Raw genomic sequence first — 20,549 nt, forward strand, 5'->3', positions numbered from 1 at the left:
GTAAGAGAAAGACCAGAAATTGCTAACTCTGGAAAACATTGCTTAGACAACATTTGTATCACTGTACCATGAATCCCTGAGTACAATGTTGTTACACCTCGGTATTGTGGGGGCAGTAGTCACAGCAGAATTCTTTTTATAAGACGAGTCAATTGTGTTTCAGCTCCCTAAAGAGTTGGCGATTGAGCATATTGTAGGTGTACTTTTGAATCTCGTCTGGATTGGTATCATCCCAAATTCAACAATTCTGATAATTCATATATGATGATTATGATCAACTCCACTTCTTCTACTTCTTCAAATTTAACTTGCTCACTAGAAGATCAAAATCTTTAGGTGAGGTACTCAAACGGAAAGTAAAATAAAAAGTTTCTCGCTTCGATGCTAATTTTTCTAACCGTACGGCACAATATATTTTGTTTCTCACGCTAAATTGGATGTTTCGTTGAGATATTATTTTAAAGATCATTCGGGAATAAGGAAGAAAAACGAAATAAAAGAAATACAGTAGCTATATTGTTGAAGGAATTTGGCAGTACAAATAAACATTTATATTATGTTTATTCTCTTTCGAAGATTTTAAGACGCAATTTTCAAAGAGGTAAATAAAAACCTTATGAAATTTTTTTGATTTACAAAGTAAACAGAAAACTACAATGTAAGATACATATTTCTTATAATATATTTTGATTAATGTTGAATTTTTCCTTAGGTATGGCGGAAAGTGCGCCCAGCAGTGCCTCAGAAACGGACGGGCCGCAAGACTGACACCAACCGGAAATGTATGTACCTATAGTAAGTGACAGAATTTTATACTGAAGACGTACTTTCTTAAAGAAGTAAAAATTATATTAGAAGAATTTCCATGTTGGAAATTAAAAAAAAACACGTGGTTGTAAGTAACAAAAATATGAGCTCGATATGACGGTGTTTGTTGATAATAATTTATTGTTTTACTATGATTTTGTTCTTAGTAGTGGAGCGGGAAGGTTATTTTTAATCATATCTTTCAAGACATACAATCGTTATAATTATATCTTACAATTTAACACGTAAATAATATGAACAAGAATAAATAAGATTGGTTTATTACATTCTACAAAAGAATTGAGTCACTTAACGAATTATAACAGAATGATTCACTTAAAGAAGTATTACCAAGAACTGTTTTCTGGTACGTCACCCAGTACACACTTTACCATAGCTCCAGGCATTTTAACTCGCACAGTTCATTTGAAGAAATGAAAAACAACTTATTTTTACCTAGTAGAAAGTAGTCCAGTCAAATAAAAGAGTGAGCGTGATTTTTTCATTCGATTTTGACAGTTAAATTTTGACAGTTAGATTTTGTCAAAATTTCATAGCAAAGTCTAGTAAAATAGTCAAAGTAATTCATTAAAAATAGTATAAATTGAGCAGTTTTAAAGAAGATAATTATTATTCGATTCTTTTCGTACCATTTTTGTTTTTTCTTCCGATTTACTGCCTCTTAAAATCAAATTGGCAACGATCTTTTTAAGTGAATCAAGATTTTTGTTAAACGTGATATAACGATTTTATTTACTCTTTTAACTTATATCAAAAAAGTACCTTGAGATATTTTAGTACGAACCAAAAACAGTAAAAAAAGATTATATATTATGTGCTCCATACATTTTTGACGCTTTTAGTAAATTAATTAAGATATTCACGAAATGACTTTTCCGTTTCCACTATAGGGTAGGTTTTTTGCTAAGCATCAAAGCAGTTAGTTGTATATTAGATGTTTTTGACTATTCTAAAATGTATTCATATTGAAATTATACCCAACGTGGAACAGTCAAATTTTTTTATTTTTTTTTGTGGTTTTTAAGGCGAAGAAGAATATTTTGTTTTGTTGAACATTAAGCAATGTAATTAATTATGAATTATGAATGAATGATAAAAAACAACTATCTTATAAATACCAAAATTAAACTTAAAATAGCGTAAAAATTTTATTAGTCTTTTTCATTTTCGTCGTCGGACATTTTTATGGATAAATTATTTGCTAAACGTTAATCATTCTGCTGGACATCTACAAACTGTAACAAAATTTAATACAATATAACACAAGCTTTACACGGTAACAAGACATTTACTTAACAAAAACACTGCACAAAAGTGATTATCCCATGAATTTAGAATTTTAACCAAAAAAAAATGAAGATAAAATGATGTCTACTTCATAAATGAAGACGAATGTGCCAATAACAGTTACCCTTAAAGGCTGAACAAAAAGAAGTGGTGAAAAAACAACACTAAGGCTTTTTAATACCCTTGGATAACAAAATTTTAAATGAAATATAATCGGTCATCACCTAGAAGAGTAACATAACCAATTAACTTAATTATGGACTAAAATGACAATTCCAAATTGAGTTTAGCTCCAAAATTTAAAGAACATTGACGATTTACGGCTGTCGTCGATATTAAACAAACTTTTGACACCTTAACATTGGAATCGATTAGAATATACTATTTTTAAGTAGATATGTGATACGTCATTTACAAATTTACCATAAAAGACGTAAAATGTGGTAATAATTTTCGTGTTCTTGTGAAGCATCATCAGTTTCAGACGTTGGCAATGCATAATAAAATTGTAGGTGTCTTTTTTCCGTAATCTTTCGTGCAATCAATCGTTTCTTTGATAACCCAGTTTAACTTATGTTTTTGTTCGTGCCTCATAATATAGCAAAAATATTTCAGCTTCATAGTTTGTGTTTCAATTAAATAGTTTTTATGTGTGTGATCATTCGATCGGTCATCTTTAATTTCCAATAATATATAAATATATCCTTGTTGAAACAAAAGAACTGTACAGAACCTTAGATAATGACACAAATAAATTGATTGTGTATTAAAAAAGAAACATTAAAATTAATTGTTCATTTTTCATCTTCAAGTTCCATCTTTCCTGTCTTCTTTGGCTTCATTGGGATTTCAAGTATGAGTTGTGACACCTGACATTGACAGTTGACATTTGACATAAAATATCATCGTTATAACAACACTCGTTCGTTTTATTTCTTATAGCCTAATCTAAATGAATTAACAAAGTGTTAAAATATGATAAAATGTTCTTTCCGTCGAAAAAACTTTACGATAAATTCCATATTTAACTGTTCCACGTTATTCAATGTTCATTGTTCGATGTATTTGGCATGCCCCAATAATATAATTATAAATGTCTTTTCTATGTGTCTTCGACGTCAAGTATACCTCAACCTGTATAGAGAATCACTACCTATATGTTATATGACCTTAGTGGGTGGTAATTTTGGAAGACGAAATTGATTCGCGTCCTTTACTTATTAAAAAAAATTGTTTAAATGACATGGATAATAATAAGCATAATTTGGGTGGTATTTTAAACGAATAAATCAATATTTAACAATAATTGGGTATAACAATTTCTTTATTTTGTCACAAAATAATCAAAATCACTAATGACCTTCATATAGAGTGTTTAAAAAAACTATTGTTAATATTGTGGACAAATAATAACATTAAAAATGACATATATGTCGATTATTATCAGGAACGTTAAAGAAGAAAAGAAACAACTTTTGATAAAAATGTTTTTTATTCTTCAAGTATTTTAGTATAAGGGGACATTTTAAAGATCAACAGAATAGCTACATAAGGTTTTAAACAAATATAATTATTATCCATTAGGGGGGCAAAGTGTGTGATTTCGAATTTATCTTGCAAAAAAATTAAAAAATTACGTATAGAATTATTTGGCGACAAAAAACAAAGGAGTAGAAATGGACTCTCATCAAAAATTGTTACTTTTCAAAATATATGTCATTTAATTCATTAAAAATTAGAGGACCTTACGTTAAAATTGCTAATGTAGGGGCGAATGCTATGTATTATTAAAAATTTGTAAAAACGCAAAGAAATAAATAATTAATGTGCCAAAAATTTCAAAGAACTTTTAAAAATGAAAGAACTATACTAAATAAAAATTCTAATGGGTTTTAAATTTTTATATATTCTTTATTTTATTTCACTTAAGTTGATTTTTAAATAGATTTATTTTATAGCACAATTAAATTTAAAATTATTTATGTTTTTTTTTTCATTTTATTACAACTTTATATTATCTATTGTGTATCAATCAATCTTTAACCCAAAATTATCACCTTCTACGAATTCAAAACTGCTTTGATGATAAGATTTATCATATATATCGAAAAACCCTTGGGATATTCCCACAATTGAAAAATTATATCTATCTGTGATTTAATCAAAATTTTTGATGTATATTTTCTCTAAAAATATCTTAAATATTATTATATAAATTTAAACAATTAGGGAGTAGTTAATTGATATAAATACTTTGAATTTTTGAGGATGGCGCGGGCCTGATACTTGAAAGTTTACAAAAAAGTTGCCATTTGCAGAGCCAAACTATAAAAATTATTAAATATAGGAAAAATTTATTAAAAAATATATTATTTTTATTATTGTTAAAATTATATTATCTTCATTTTGTTTGTTCTTCGTTCTTCACCATATTTTTGTTACCATTTTTATTAAACAGGAATTTTTTTATTATTATTATTATTTTTTATTTTACGAAAAACATATTTTCAAATTGTGACTGGGACAAAATATTTATAAATACAAATCATTTTCTAAAACCAATATACCTGCCAGATGGACGAGAATGTTTGATATTAATGTGATGGAGTATTATAGGAAGAAGGTAGAAGTGTTAAAATCTACTATATTAATATATAATTATATTTATATATTAATTTAATAATACATTAATGTATTAATATATTAATATATTAATACATTAATATATTAATGTAATAATATATTATTATATTAATATATTAATTAATTAATTAGTTAATATATTAATACATTAATATATTAATTAATAATAAAAATGATTAATTAAATTAATAAACTCTGGTTCAGTTGAAGTTTTCTAATTTCCAAATATCACACATTTTTCCCTAGATTAATTATTGTTTTTTACTTTCTTGATATGTTCAGTGTTTATATTAAATTTGGTAACAATAATAAAAGTGTTTGTTTCTAAGAAAGTAAGTACTTAAATGTTTAAGAAGAGATTTCATGAACCGTTTTTTGGTATCTATGCTTTAAGCTGAAATTGTTAGGATTATGTTTATGATGAAACTTTTTGGGGGTTGTTCGATTGTTAAATATTTATAATATACTCAAATGGTAAGTTTACTTTTAGTTTTCGCGTACCAGGCCTGTGACATATAATGGAAAATTGATTGTAGAAAATTCAAGTGATACCATCGGTTTTCCAAGTGATATTTTTGTTGATTTTTTTGTCATATAAACAATGAAGTGCAATTAGATGGTATATACATATATATTTACATCAATATTACTTAGTATATAAGATATATTGAATATATTATATATTTGAAAAAATGGAAGCTATTTTGTTTGAGAGAAAAAAGATTGACTCCAGGTAGAGTTTAAAAATGCTTCATTTCCCCCCACTTCAACAACCGTCAGATTAACTACAACCAACCAATTACCAAACCGATTCCGACAGTAATTCAGTATCGATTCTATAAATGCCATTTTGCATCACTTCAATTTCAAACTTCGATTTACAATACAAAATTTAGTTACACACTTTTTTCTAATTAATTTCATTTTTGTTTTCGTACGAATATATCAAATACTTTAAACACCGATGATTTATAGCAAAACGGTAATACAACATGTCAAATGTAGCAACATTTCTGAGTTTGGCTGTCTGCGCAGACTAAAGAACGAAAAATTATTCGGAAAAACAAAGATGTACAAGTCAAACAGTTAGTCTTTGGTTATTAACTTTAATATTTGATTTATTATATGTAACTTTTTGCTGCTTAAACAGATCACATTACCTAAACCTTTCCCCGTTTTTTATCCGGTTATTAATTGTGTCGGTTAATTTTCAAACTTCTTCTTTGAGTGCCTCTCCTATCGGAGATTGGATATCACTAGGGCGATTCTAATTTTATTTACTGCTGTTTTGAATAATTCGTTAGTGGTACAGCCAAACCACTCTCTTAAATTTCTCATCCAGGACATTCTTCTACGGCCTGGATTTCTGCGTCCTTGGATTTTTCCTCGCATTATATTTTGTAGAAATGTGTACTTTTGTCTTCTCATTAGGTGGCCTAAGTACTCAAGTTTTCTCTTTTTTATTTTCAGTATAAAATAATATTTTCAAACTAGACTTAATTAATTTTGATTTAAGCTTCATTATTTTTACAGTTAAAACCTTATTTCAATACAGACCTTACCAAACTGAAATTGGTTCACTTGTTGTTATATTTGACAAACAGCAGTTGTCCTTTGGCAGTAGCTTCATTGAATGTGTTGTTCAAAAAGTTAGTTTATCTCAAAGAGTATGATGCTATTATATCATTGTTCTGTGTGTCCAAATGCTTCTGGAAACCAATAATTTCTTGGGTTTTGTTCGTCAATAATTCTTGTTGGTGATTTTCTAATTAATTATCCTTCAATAATTGATTCATTCAAAGGTTTGTGCCAATATTTGATGTTAAAAGATCGATTTTATAAACTTAAAGAAACTGCGCTGACTTTCATAGATTTATTTATTAGTTTTGCTTTATAATTTCATTCAGTAGAGATTTCACTATTCAGATTATAAGTATAATCGAACTATATATTTCAAGCGATTTTCTGACTGGAAAGGTAAATCTTCCACAAAATTTACACTGTCTTTCTAATTTAGGTCTATTATATATTCGCTACTTCTAGAATTGTTTGTATTTTCAGAATATTATTTCTAACTTAGCTCTCCGTAGCTGACAGATGAATGTATCAACCTGTGAGAGCAAATGAAATGACTTAAATTATCAGTAGCAATTAAAAACAAAAGGTATTGATCGTAGCCAGCTCTCGAAAGGCAATGATTAACCACTGACTAGTACAATTCATTTACGAGAGCTCCTATATAATTAGTCATCGTAAATCATCATTAAACTGTGGGTCTGGTATATCTATGCACGCCTAATCGTACATAACGGATGTTATATACGGCCTATGTCCACTGCTGGACATAAGACTCCCTTAAACTCCTCCATTATTTACGATTTTGTGTTTTTTGTTGCCATTTTTTGGTGTTATGCCTGATGTCGTCACCCCAAGGTGTAGGTGGTCTTTCTATACTACGTTTGTATGGTCTTGGCCTCCAATTTTTTATTTTGCTCGTAATGAGTAGGGCATTCTCTGTTCATGGCCTGCCCAGTTCCATTTCAGTACCGCTGTGCGTTCCACAACATCAGCAAGACTCATTCTTCTTCGCAGATCTTTGTTTCTTATTCGGTCCCGCAACGTCACTTTCAGGATAGACCGTTCCAATCGTCTTTGTGCCACTCTCAATTTCGAAGTCGTAGTCTTGGTTAAAGTCATAGTTTTTGCCCCATAGGTCATGACCGGTAATACGCATTGGTCAAATACTTTTCTTTTGAAGCTAATTGGTATGTTAGCCCTAAGTGGGTCTCACAGTTTTGCAAAGGCGCCCACGCTAAATTAATTTGTCATTGGGTTTCTCATGTTTGGTTAACGCTGCTGATTCTTATGACTCAAATACGTATATTTCTCTACCAGTTCTACCACTTTGTCTTGAATAGTTAAATGGTTATTGCGGACACTAACACTATGAAAAAGGCATCTTTTATATTAAATCTAAATTATATACATTACGATGAAAGTAGCTGTTTCTTTGTCAGGTTTTTCATGATATCAATCTTTGGATATCATTATGTCTACTATACGCGCTATCGTGAGTGTATTGACAGCAGCACTAAATAATGATGTAATCGATTTGTTGTACCTTGATCTTACATTTGTCAGCTTTTCTGTTCTTTTAACGGGACCATGTTTATCTTGGATCTTTCCCTGAATGATAAGATGGAAATTTCATATTTTTCAAGATGTCTCATATTGTGTTCGAAGTAATCCAGCTTGCGCCTCTTTATTATATTGACCAGTTGTGTTGTTTGGTTCAACCGTCTAAGGATCTCCTTATTTTTATCTCTGTTGACGCAGTTTACTCTTAGTAGCCGTATTATGTACACCCACGTCTTAAAGGCTCCCAAGCGATTAAGCATAACCTCACTTAGAGTCCATATTTCCACACCATACAGTAGCACTGGAAAGGTATAGCAATGTGTCATCGAACGTGAAGTTCATCCTTCTTGGTTTGCAATGCAGACTATCCCAAATTAAAATCATTTACATGCTCTTTCCATAAGAACCAATAGCGCTTTTCATAAGAGCCAATGTATTTGAGTGAGGAAGAAAATCAATTTTTCCCTAAATTCTTAGGAATTTGAAAAAAAAATTTAAAGTTCATTCAATGACGCCGTAAGGAAATCTCATATGTTACGATCCAACTAACCTTTCTATCCACACTACAAAAAGAGCCAACAATGATTAGAATGATCCTTAATTTTTTTTTCAAATTTCCTCATAATCCAGGGAAAAACTGATTTTCTCTCTCACTCTAACACATTGGCTCTTATGGAAAGCGCTCTTGCCAGTTGTTGCAAAATGCCTCGTTTGTCAGAAGATCTGGGGAAGAAGTATTATTGTAGACACATAGCCCATTTACTCATGAATGATAAATAAAAATGTCTTTTGTTTTGTTTGAAGATCCGATTTGAATATCATCTTCGTTAATATAATTTTTTGGTGCGTATACGAGGTGATGTAAAATGGTATCATTAGACTTGATGCTCTCAAACCAAACCAGATTATTACAGTAAAACACATATTTAAGTTGGACCAATAAATCCAATATTATGGTGTATATAATATGGTATGCTTTTCATACATATCCTTTGAACTCCCTATCGCGTCTCGGCCATTCAATAATGTCTAGATATAGGTAAAAACCGTTAAAAATCAAAATGAATTCGCTGAGACTCGGTCCGGCGTTCAAAATCAAACATTCCAACCATATATGTGCCAGATTTTTTATTCACAAAAAATTAGAAGTTGAACTTGACGAACTAATAGATTTGTGACTCCAGCTAATGGTTACTTTACAGATTATTAACTGAACTGCATGTTTTTGTCTATAATTGGTACGATAATTATGTAATAAAACTTACAAATGTATATTTGAGACTTCACCAGTGTCGCATAAATATAGAAGAAAACAAAATTTCACTGTAGTACAAATAATGATGAAAATCCTTTTAATTTATTATTTCTTAAATAAAAATATTAACTATATGATGACAGCAACTGTTAAAATCTTCTAAATATATCCACAGAGGTAAGAATATTTTTTGTTATTGTTAATAAAACAGATTTTTCCTTTTTTTATGTGAATTTTTGTCAATAATTTCATAACTTCTATTTTGTTTTTAATATTACAATCAACTGTCATTTTAAAGATTTTCAGATAATAATTTGAGCTATTTGGTTAGTATGCAATAATGTTTTGCATTTCTAATAGTTTATTCATTAAAGCACACAAATAAAGAAACAAAAGGTGCACAAAAATATCTTACCCTAACAGGGGTCTGCAAAACATATGTAGAGCATCTTGTTGTACAACCGAAAATAAAATTGAGGTGTGCCTTTTTATACAAACAAAAAATTGCCTGTGCAAAATACAGTTTCTAAATTTGACTGAAAATATTCGAATTCTAGGGTAGTCTTAACGTTCTAGATAATGCGACGTGTTTGAATATTTAAAAACAAAAGCCATAACAGCCGAGTAAGTCAAAATAGAAAGCTGGGTAGTCGAAGGAATTCTGCTTCATCTAAATGGATATTTTCTGGTACTTCGGTAAAATCTTCAAAGGAATTATATGAATGAACACACCATAAAGGTATTTTATAATAGTACTAAAGCGGTAACTTTTATAAAAAGGCTTATCGAAGATAACTGAACATATTTTTAAAAATTAAACTTACCTATATATTCGGTGTTTTTATAAAGTCTAGTAAAATAAACGAATGTAAAGCTTCTTCCTATATAAAGATTCTGAAATTTGGAGGAAAATACGGAATAATTTGACATTACTCATTCTCTAACAGTATTTTTATTCCGCGTCCACTTATTTCTAGTTAAAGACCCATCGTTAAACACCTGCTTTCAATTTTATTTAGTTTATCTCATGTTTACTTTGATTCGTAGAGGTTTTTGGTATTGGTTATTCCTATAATGACTTCAGAATAACATCCTCAGTACTGGAATAATTTTAATGTTTACATATAAAATTATGACACATTTTCTACCTAAGTTAGGAACCAAATTTTCTACAAATTTACTATTATGATCTTAATAGGAAACATGAAAAAATCCGTAGTCTCTTAGTCTGTATCTGTGCCAAACAGATGAGCGTAAAAAACTAAAAGGACAAGTTTCGTTAACAGTTTTTTTTTTTCGATGCAAACATCAAATTTGACTATAACTAGAAAACACTAGTGAAACTTTTACGATTTATACCACAAAATGAAATTTAAAATATATACCAAATTGACCTAAATTATTTTAAAATCTACACCAATTATAATAAGCAAAAACATGCATAGTTAAAAGAGAGTCTATAAGCTTTCCGAATCTTGTAGTTCAAAGGTTTTAAAACACTGTTTTAAATGTTTGTGTGTCTCACTTTTGCGCTTGCAATGCAACGGCAGTTCTGATGCTCAATGTTCAAAAACACACCTAACAAGTTATTCATAACCTCACATTCAATATACCTCTGATGATAACTCTACTCGCCAAATTTTTTCGTTAAATTTTAAGAAATAACGTTAGGATGGTTTTGAGTTGAGCAAACGACGGTGGTGTAACAGTAAAATGTGTAAACATATAGAGTATAAGAAAGCACGGTTTGTGATTCTAAACGAAAATGTTTTGCATGTGTCTGTAAGGTATTGTTGAAATTGGTCGCGAAATATAAATATTCTTTTCGTATTTATTGGCTTTATATTAAGGCTGCTTGTGCATTGACGGTTTTTACTGTTGCATGAGCCGATTATATGACCAGACGATCGATTTTATCGATGTTGCCACGCAGTTTTTTTTTCGATTATTGAATCAAGCGATCGCAAAACCGTTAATGCACACTTAACCTTATTTTCAGCTAATTTAAGTTAAAATATTGGTTTTAACTTATAAATTATAATTTTATAGGTACTTAGGGATAAACTAGGATGAACATTTTCCATAATTTCCGTACAAATCGACTCAGTTTCAACAATAAAGTCGAAATTTGAACTGTACTGTACACCACCGATTACAATGTTTTGGCTTCAAATGTAATATATACGAAAATTGTGAAATTTATGTGGAAAAAACTGCAAGTGTGCCACCAGTTACGTGCAATTTTTGAATACCTAGTGTTTGTAAAAGATTTACATTAGTTTAATGTGATAATTTGTTATAGACATTTTTTAATGCCTTTTATTTTGTACTCCAGGCGAACGGGTGTTTCAACGTTTCGATCTTGAGAATAGTAGAGAAGATTTTGATGATTTTTATGTTTAGTAGGTTTATTTATTATGTTTGATGTTAAAACATTTTAATTATAATCATTTGAGGAACTTTTTTAATGATAACTCATTATAACATCAAGCAAGTTTTATTTTAGTTAATAACAATTAAAAATATTGTCACTAGATCGCAAAAGTACTTTGAAAAAGTCTTCAAGTAATGTTCTTGAAGAATTGCTTGACTTTATCTGTCACTAGAAAGTATTTAAACAATTTTTTAAGTCATTCTCCTTAAGAAATACTATCTTTTTTTAAGTTTTGTGTCATAAGTTGTCTTTTTTACGGATCTGCTTAAAATAATTGGTGCAAGGAACACATATGGGAAATGGCACATGAATATATGTGGATATATCAAAAATTTAGGCAACACAGTAACAACATAAGTTAGAATCAAATGATCCAATTTATATTAAAAGGTTAGAATCGATTATCGACTGTCTTTTGTATAGCCATCTCGTTGCAAAAAAATAGAAATCACTAGATCTACTATTAGCTATTTTGTAATAATGATAGTATGGATTTCACTTCACTATCTTTAGTGTAACGATTCAATGGTGCCACTTTCAATGAAAATAGATACTTCTTGTTGAATGAAGGAATTAATTTGAGATTTTAGCTCCCTGTGCAGAAAAAACAGCTAAAGTAAATTCAACTTCAAGCTACGAACGATGTAAACAAATCACGCTGAAAACACGCGTTTGTTCAGGGCCGGACTAGTAAATTAAAGATACAATATAAAACGGACAAACTTATACAAACTTCAGAAGGTCTATTAACCACAAAATAAAGTATGTATGCAAAAAAATAAATAAAATTACCGTATTTACGTTATTAACTTTCAGAATCTGATGTACTGCTGTCATCATTAATGTTAATAATAAGAGGCTCAATTTGGGCTTGAATTAAATTGTCCAACTTCCACATGTTTGGCTCTACCTCTTCTTTTACATGTCGGACATAATTATCAGCAAATTTAAATGTTGTATTATTGGCAGCAACATAATTCTTGATTTGAAATATACTTATTATATTTGCCTTTATGTTGTTTAACGATTTCTAAAAGTTGCACTTTTAACAGCGTTTCTTCAAATGGGATGTTTTTTGAGTGAAGCCAATTTTGAATATCTGCCTTTTCTGTAGCCATAATGAAAATTTTTTTCAATCTTCTAGAATGTTAAGGGGCATTTTTTTCCAGTGTTGGTAAAATCTTTCGGAGTCAGCTTTCAAATGACTTCCCATCTATCCCCTCATGGTAATCTCCACTTTTGATCGATTCAAAAGCCCACAGTGCATCTGAAACAAAACCATTCTTACTTCCGATGTAGGGATGGGAAAAACCCACCGGTTTTAACCGAAAACCAGTTTTTTTACTTCGCAATAACCGGTTTTATCGGTTGTTTTTTTGTACCGGTTATAACCGGTTTTTTATTTTTAAAGTAAAAACCGGTTATTACGTTTTTACGGTGATTAGGAATAGGTAAGGTATTATTTTGGAGAAGTATAGCAAAAAAAAGTGCATTGTAAATGTAACTTTGTAACCTATTGGATTAAAAGAGGTAGCTGAAATCATTTTGTCCAGACTCTAATTAATAAATAATTAAATTATGACTGTTTTATTAACAACAAACGTATGTAACAAACTTTGTAAAAAAATTCGACTTGGGCAGATATTATTTTAGATTTTTTGGATCATTCAAATCATAAAAGGCCTTTTGTAATTCTGTATTATGTTGATCGATTTCGAGTTTTAAACAATTTAATACTAAAAAAAATGAAAACTGATGACTTTTAAGGCTCAAAAAGACAAGTAAAAAATTTTTGAAATCGTCAAGTACATAAATTCAAGTTTAAACCTTCTTAGATTAGAAATCAGGTTCCAATTAAATGTTTTGATCTAAAATATACTTTTTTATTTGTTAATGATGAAGCTTCTTTATCGAGAAGGACGATCGGGATGCAATAACAACTAAAAAACAATGTTTCAACATGAAATAAGTCCAAAATACTTATCATCGTATCTCAGGCTATTATAAATGCTTTAATATACTTACGGGAATGATTTTAAAGTAAAGAAAACTTTTGAATTGGCTATCTTAAAAAATGCTTTACATTATCAGCACAGGACCTAACTATTAACAAATCAACAAACCAAAAAACAGTTTTGCACAATAACTACTGTAACTCTTCATTCGATCGACGACGGAGCGGATAAACGAAGTGCGTGCCTGTTAGCCCAATAGACATGACTAAGATAGTTCGATCATTTATGGCCAGTAGGCAGGCGTTCATCACGTGCAGACTCAAATATCACGCGGTGACTTGTGTTTATTTTGTCCGTAGCTCAAAGTTGAATTTACTGTAGACACCATTTAAAAATTCATTCCTATTAATTCTATGCACTGTACACGTTATCTATGTAAAAATAAATTTTTATCGACGAAACTCAAGGTCATTGATAGCTAATACGCATAGAACAGTCGTTTCAACTTTTGTTGAAAAAACTGTACCCAAGCCATCTAAAAGACGAAGCCATGTTAAAAATTATAACACGATAGAGTTAAATAAAAAAGATTGAGTAAAGAAAAATAGCACAAACTATATTCTTTTTAACAAATTGCTTTTCCTTTGCGAAAATTCAGTAAATATTTTTTCTTAGATCAAAACTTAGATCTCTGGCTCTATTTTTAGTTCAAAATTGATAATTTTTGATACAAATATATAATTATGAAAATAAATTTCGCTACTATTCTCGGGGTGTTCCATTATCCGATCGTCTGCAGTACTCATTTTATATATAAATGCGGTCCAAGCGAGTGTTTACAGTTAACAATGTAAAGTAACATTTAGAGTATACGCGTAAAAACCATATTTTTTAAAAGTATGTTAAAAATAAAAATGAGTTTCATATTGCTTATAAAGCATTTTCTAAGCGCTTGAAGTCCATGCTTCTATTTTGGAGAAAAATGAAGTGGCGTTTGGAATGGTTCACGTAAATATTCTTTGGTAAAACTTCATCGCCTGATTCGGCTAAATTAGTTAGGTTAACCTAACCTAACTTAACCTAATACTTCTATCACATATCTTTCAGCAACTACACGTTTTAAATTTTATTACTCGTGTATTTTACTTTAACTAAAAAGGAGTGTGCAGCAATTAATCGATGAGGAACCGACACCAAAGTCTGTTTATCACTAAACATTTCTAATTATATATCTCCCAAAAAAGGGGTATGAATTCTCAAGAGCATATTTTAAGAAAGAAAACAACTATTATTGTGTTCTCAAGATTGTTATTTAGTGTTTGTAACAAATACAAACGTCGTTTTTTTTTTGTTTTAAGCCTTATTACTATTAATTTGTACATTGTTGGATTAAATGTAGTTCTCGTAAGTTATTCGCAGAATAGTTTATTTTAAAGTGGTTTAACAATACAATGCTCTTATTTTTTGTTGTATTTTGTTGTATATGTATTACTTTTTATATTAATTAAGGTGATTTTCTTTAGTTGGGCTATGTTAAAGTTAGCTATTCTGTACCTTTAAGTGAAAAAAATCCTGTTCTTACTTTTTAAGTACCTATGATGGACTTTGACTCTAACATAGACTTTGTTTTTAATATTACGCCTATTTACGGTGGCAGGAAAATAAATTTTACTTAAAAAAAATTTATTTTTTCAAATTGACATTTTTTGATATTATTATTTATTAATAAAATTTTTCATTATTATTTTAAGTACAGAGTATTGATATTTACATATCAATAATCTTACTGCTTAGTGAATTATTTATTTATTAATTTTTCTCTTTATTTTAATCAATATTCTGATCAATAATTATTGATTGTTTCCAAACAAGCTCTAACTGTAATTGAAATTGTTTGATAACGCTATTAGCTTCCAGAAATAAAAAAAATGAACTGCATAATAATAATTATCCCATAAATTTAATTTCATAAATTATTAAAAGTCGACAATTAGTAAATTACTAAAAAAATTAGTAAATACGCAAAAAAATAGTAACTTTGTCAAATAAATTAGTAAATTAGCAAACTTTGCGTCAGATATTTAAAAAGTGAACTTTTTGCTATGATTGGAGCTTTAAGTTGCCGTCTAATAAATTTCCCAGTTTCCTTTTAAAAATTTAAGTATACTCTAGCCTGATCTGACATCGAAAGAAAAAGAAATACAGTAAGAAATAGTTAAAATAGCAAAGGGAGAAAAAAGTAAAGGAAAACAGACAAAAATAGGCTTCTTCTTCTTCTTAAAGTTCCATCTCCTATCGGAGGTTGGATATCATAACGGCTATGGTCACTTTGTTAGCTGCTGCTCTGAAAAGTTGTAGTGAACTACAGTTAAACCATTCTCTAAGGTTTTTCAGCCAGGAGATGCGTCTTCTTCCTATGCTTCTTCTTCCTTGGATCCTTCCTTGCATAATAATTCTCAGCAGCTCATATTTTTCTCCTCTGGTTATGTGACCCAAATATTCTAGTTTTCTTCTTTTTATGCTGTTCATAATTTCTAACTCCTTATTTAGACGTCGTAGTACCTCAGCATTGGTAATCCTTTGAACCCACTGAATTTTTAATATTCTTCTGTAACACCACATTTCGAACGCTTCTATTTTCCTTATGTGTTGTTTCTTCAATGTCCAAGCTTCCATTCCGTATAGTAAGATAGAAAATATGTAACATCTTAGAGCCCTCAATCTGAGATGCAACTGAAGGTCTCTGTTGGTAAGCATTGTCTTCATTTTCACAAATGCTTGCCTTGCAGTTTCAATTCGGACTTTGATTTCTCTGCTTTGGTCATTTTTGTCATCAACCCAGGTTCCCAGATATTTATATGTCTCTACTTTTTCTATTTGGGTTTGCTCTATTATTAATCTTTCATTTCCATGTTGCGTTTTTGAGACAATCATGAATTTAGTTTTTCTCTTATTTATTTTTAGTCCGTATCTAATGCAATAATCGTTAATTCTATTTACCAATTCTTGTAGCGATTCCAGGGTGTCTGCCATTATAACGGTGTCATCAGCGAATCTTATGTTATTTACTATTCTTCCGTTTACAGAGATTCCATCACCCAGATCCGCTATCGCTTCCTGGAATATGGCTTCACTGTACACGTTAAACAGTAATGGTGACAGAACACAGCCCTGTCTTACTCCTCTCTTTATATCTATATTTTCGGACTTTTGTTCTTCTATCTTTATATTGGCCTTTTGATTCCAATACAGATTGATAATGATTCGTAAGTCTCGTCTGTCTATATCTTTGTTTCTCAGTATTTCTATTAGTTTTTCATGTCGGACCCTGTCGAATGCCTTCTCGAAGTCGATGAAACAGGAATAAATATCTAGGTTCATATCTAAGCATCTTTGAGAGAGGACATTAAAAGCAAACAATGCCTCTCTCGTTCCCAGTCCCTTGCGGAACCCAAACTGAGTATCATCCATATCATCTTCTAGTTTTCTATATAATCTTCCATGAATCACCTTTAGAAATATTTTGAGGGTATGGCTTATTAGTGATATTGTCCTATAGTCTGAACAATCTTTGGCATATACTGTTTTTGGTATTGCTACAAAGGTGGACACCAACCATTCCTGTGGGATTTTTCCAGTTTTATATACTTCATTAAATAGGTCCAGAAGTACAGGTAGAGTTTCATCGTCTAGACATTTTAGTAGTTCCGCAGGTATTTCGTCTGGACCTACAGTTTTTCCGTTTTTTGCGTTTCGTATTGCTTGTTCGATTTCCTCTATTATGATCTCTGGCCCCGTTTCGCTGTCGATTTCTTCCGGTTCTTGCCGATTATCCTCAAACAGATCTGTTATGTATGTCTTCCATTTTTTTAATTTCTCTTTAATTTCTATAATGATTTTTCCATTTGCGTCTTTCAGAAGGGCATCTTTCTTTTTTCTCAGTGTATTTGTCATTTCCTTTATTTTCTTATGCATGTTAAAGCTATCGTACTGTTTAGCATATGCCTCTATTTCACTGCATTGATTAGCAAGCCAGGTGGATTTGGCCTCTTTTATTTTCTTTCCTATCAATCTCTGTAGTTCCTTGTATTTTGCTTTACTCCTGCCTTTATGTTTCCTTCTTTCCTCCATTAGATCTAAGATTTCTGAAGTCATCCATCTCTGTTTTTTCTTATTTTTGTCTGCAGTAGCTTTTCTCCTGCCTTTATAAAAGTTTCCTGTACCATGTTCCATTTGTCATTAACATCTGTTGTTTTTATCACGTCTTGTTTGATTTTGAAAAATAGGCTATAGGAAGTTATTCATGAATGGAAAATAATGGATATGGGATGAAGAAAAACAACAACTAAAAGAAAATACCAAAGAAATATTGCCACAAAACTAGTAGAAGAAAAACAACCGGAGAGATATGATACTGAAACGGCAAGACAAAGGAATACGACCATGGAAAACGAAAAAATAAACACGAAAAAAAAAAGCAACAATCCAAGGACATAATAAAAATTGGGACTTGGAATGTGAGAGGTACTTATGAGCAAGAAGCTTTAAAAAACTTGACCAAATTATGGAAAAATATACAATATATATCCTTGCCATGCAAGAAACAAAACAACTGGGAAATGAAATAATTAAAATAGGAAAGAGCACACTATTCAAGAATGCGGACACCAAGAGATATTTTGGAGTGGGATTCATGGTGTCGGAGAAAGAAAACGGTGTAACATGGATTATAAACCAGCAGGAATAAATGAAAGTAGAGATCTGCGAAAGAAAGGTGCTCAGAAAAATCTTTGGAGGAATAATGTCGGCAGGGAATATTTGGAAAAAACAACAAATCAAGAAATAATGGAGATATATGGAACACCATCAATTACGGCAAAAATACGAGCCCAAAGAGCTAGATTGCTTGGTCACATTATACGAATGCCAGAGAATCGAAATGGTAAAACAATACTAAAGGAGGGAGACATAAGGAAAAAAAGAAGAGGACGTCCAAAGAAAAAATGATTGGAAGCAGTAAACCAACACTTGTCAGAAATAGGCGTGATAAAATTGATGAGAGAAAGCAAAGGACCGAAAAAAATGGAGAGAAAGTTTTTAGAGGCCAGTTCTGTTATATGTATATACTATAGCCTTATACGATACTTTTTTTGAAGATTTACGAAGCGTATAATCTGAGATGCCTAAGCTAACGATTTTAAATATCCCTACCCATATAAATCCAGAGGATCGTATTCGAATGACTTTTTGGTCATATTTACCTTCACTGGTTTACACAATTCATGTTGATAACTTCGTAAATCTTTCAGATTTCACTCTGGAAGACTGGTATATTCCTGCCAACACTCCTAGTTATTTAAAACTCATTAGGTAATCCGTTAAATGTCGACCAGGAGCTTGAATTATAGCGACTGATCCACATTTTAAATATCTGAACTAAAACAAATTAATTTACTAGTTTTTACAAATTTACTAATTTTTTTACTAATTAACTAATTTTTTGCTGATTTACTAATTATATACTGTTATATTCCTGCCAACACTCCTAGTTATTTAAAGCTCATTAGGTAATCCGTTAAATGTCGACCAGGAGCTTGAATTATAGCGACTGATCCACATTTTAAATATCTGAACTAAAACAACAACAAATTAATTTACTAGTTTTTACAAATTTACTAATTTTTTTACTAATTAACTAATTTTTCTGCTGATTTACTAATTTTTTACAAATTTACTAATTTAAGCACTTTCTAAAATTTATTTTTAGTGATAATTAGTACAAAAGCATGTCTATTTTAAATATTCTAAAAGCTAGTAGTGTCATTAATAGATTTCATTTACATTCTGAGCTAGTTTAATTTAAGAAATTTAACCAGTTTTTATATAAATAATGGCGAAATATATCACATGTTGTCGGGAGAAAAATTTGGTACTTTTTATAATATTTTATTTAATAAAAGTATTTGGTAACAGTAATTTTAGTAATAATGAATGTTAGAGTAAAGGTCTGTCCCTATCTTTCGTGCACCCAGTGTCAGTATTTCAGTTAAAAAGAACGGACCAAGGTCTTACTAGATTTTAGATTATCATTCCACAATTTTTAGCTTTTTCACAATGATAAGACTTTGAATAGCGTTTATTTCTACATATTTTTTTACATACACATAATTTTAATGGTTTTTATATCAAGGACGTATTTGTTAAATATTTTTAGTTGCAGAGTAATAAGATATTAACGTAAGGATTGCTTAAACGATCGTGTACATATATTTTGTCTCAGCACACTCAAGTGAGGCGTGCCCGCTGATTTTTGAAACCTCTAAGCAACTCGGTTTTTCGGTTTTATCAGTACAGATTTTCGTTCAAACAACCACAACAAACAATAGTACACACTATTTCCCACATTTAATCACTTTGAAGACGGTTGACAGATGAGAGTAGACATTTTTCTATGTAGAGTTGTGTTATGTTTTTATGTTGCGATATTGTTAGGCTTTGTTTCTTTTCCTGGGTGCTCTAAGTCGTTTTTCAAAATTATTCACTCTTATATCCCTATAATTTATTTATTTCTTTATATTAAAACAAAGTTTTAATCTCAAAAATAAAATTATTTAAATTGTTATCAATAATTTAAAAAAATTAAGTATCTTAGATCTGTTTTAAAATAGTCCATACGAATCAAATTTTATTATCTAGTATTTCAGGAAGTTAATTTTGCTTAAACTTCTAACTCTGGCCTAAATAAGGTCCTAAGTGAGGAATTAGCCACAGCTAACATCCACAAGAGATGTTTGTTATCAAGATCTACGACAGTTTACCAGGAGTGGATTGACAATCATTATTGGTGCGATCCTAACATGGCTTTTACTCTGAAATCCGTTCGAATATATTTTTCGGAAATTCAAAATTATCATTCCATTCCTTGAAAACGTTTCCTTTATTCGAAGTATCGACTATTTTCTCATCATCATCATCATCATCAACTAGCCTCTAACGTCCACTGCTGAAC

At 30.2% G+C, this 20,549-nt stretch overlaps 1 protein-coding gene across 7 annotated transcripts in view; it reads left to right on the plus strand.

Moving 5' to 3' along the window:
- The window catches only part of LOC140449565 (mushroom body large-type Kenyon cell-specific protein 1-like), a 477,667-nt gene extending 461,487 nt beyond the window's left edge, over positions 1-16,180 (plus strand). For 5 of the 7 annotated variants that reach the window (XM_072542770.1, XM_072542771.1, XM_072542765.1 and 2 more), the window contains one exon: positions 713-16,179. In XM_072542770.1, the coding sequence (XP_072398871.1) occupies positions 713-768 (56 nt within the window). In that variant the 3' untranslated portion in view covers positions 769-16,179. Of the gene's footprint in view, positions 1-712 lie in introns of all 7 variants that reach the window. The other 2 variants (XM_072542767.1, XM_072542769.1) reach the window with 2 other exon arrangements.
- Positions 16,181-20,549: the final 4,369 nt, after the last annotated feature.

Source organism: Diabrotica undecimpunctata, chromosome 9 (assembly GCF_040954645.1).
Source record: "Diabrotica undecimpunctata isolate CICGRU chromosome 9, icDiaUnde3, whole genome shotgun sequence".
NCBI classification, from domain to species: Eukaryota; Metazoa; Arthropoda; class Insecta; order Coleoptera; family Chrysomelidae; genus Diabrotica; species Diabrotica undecimpunctata.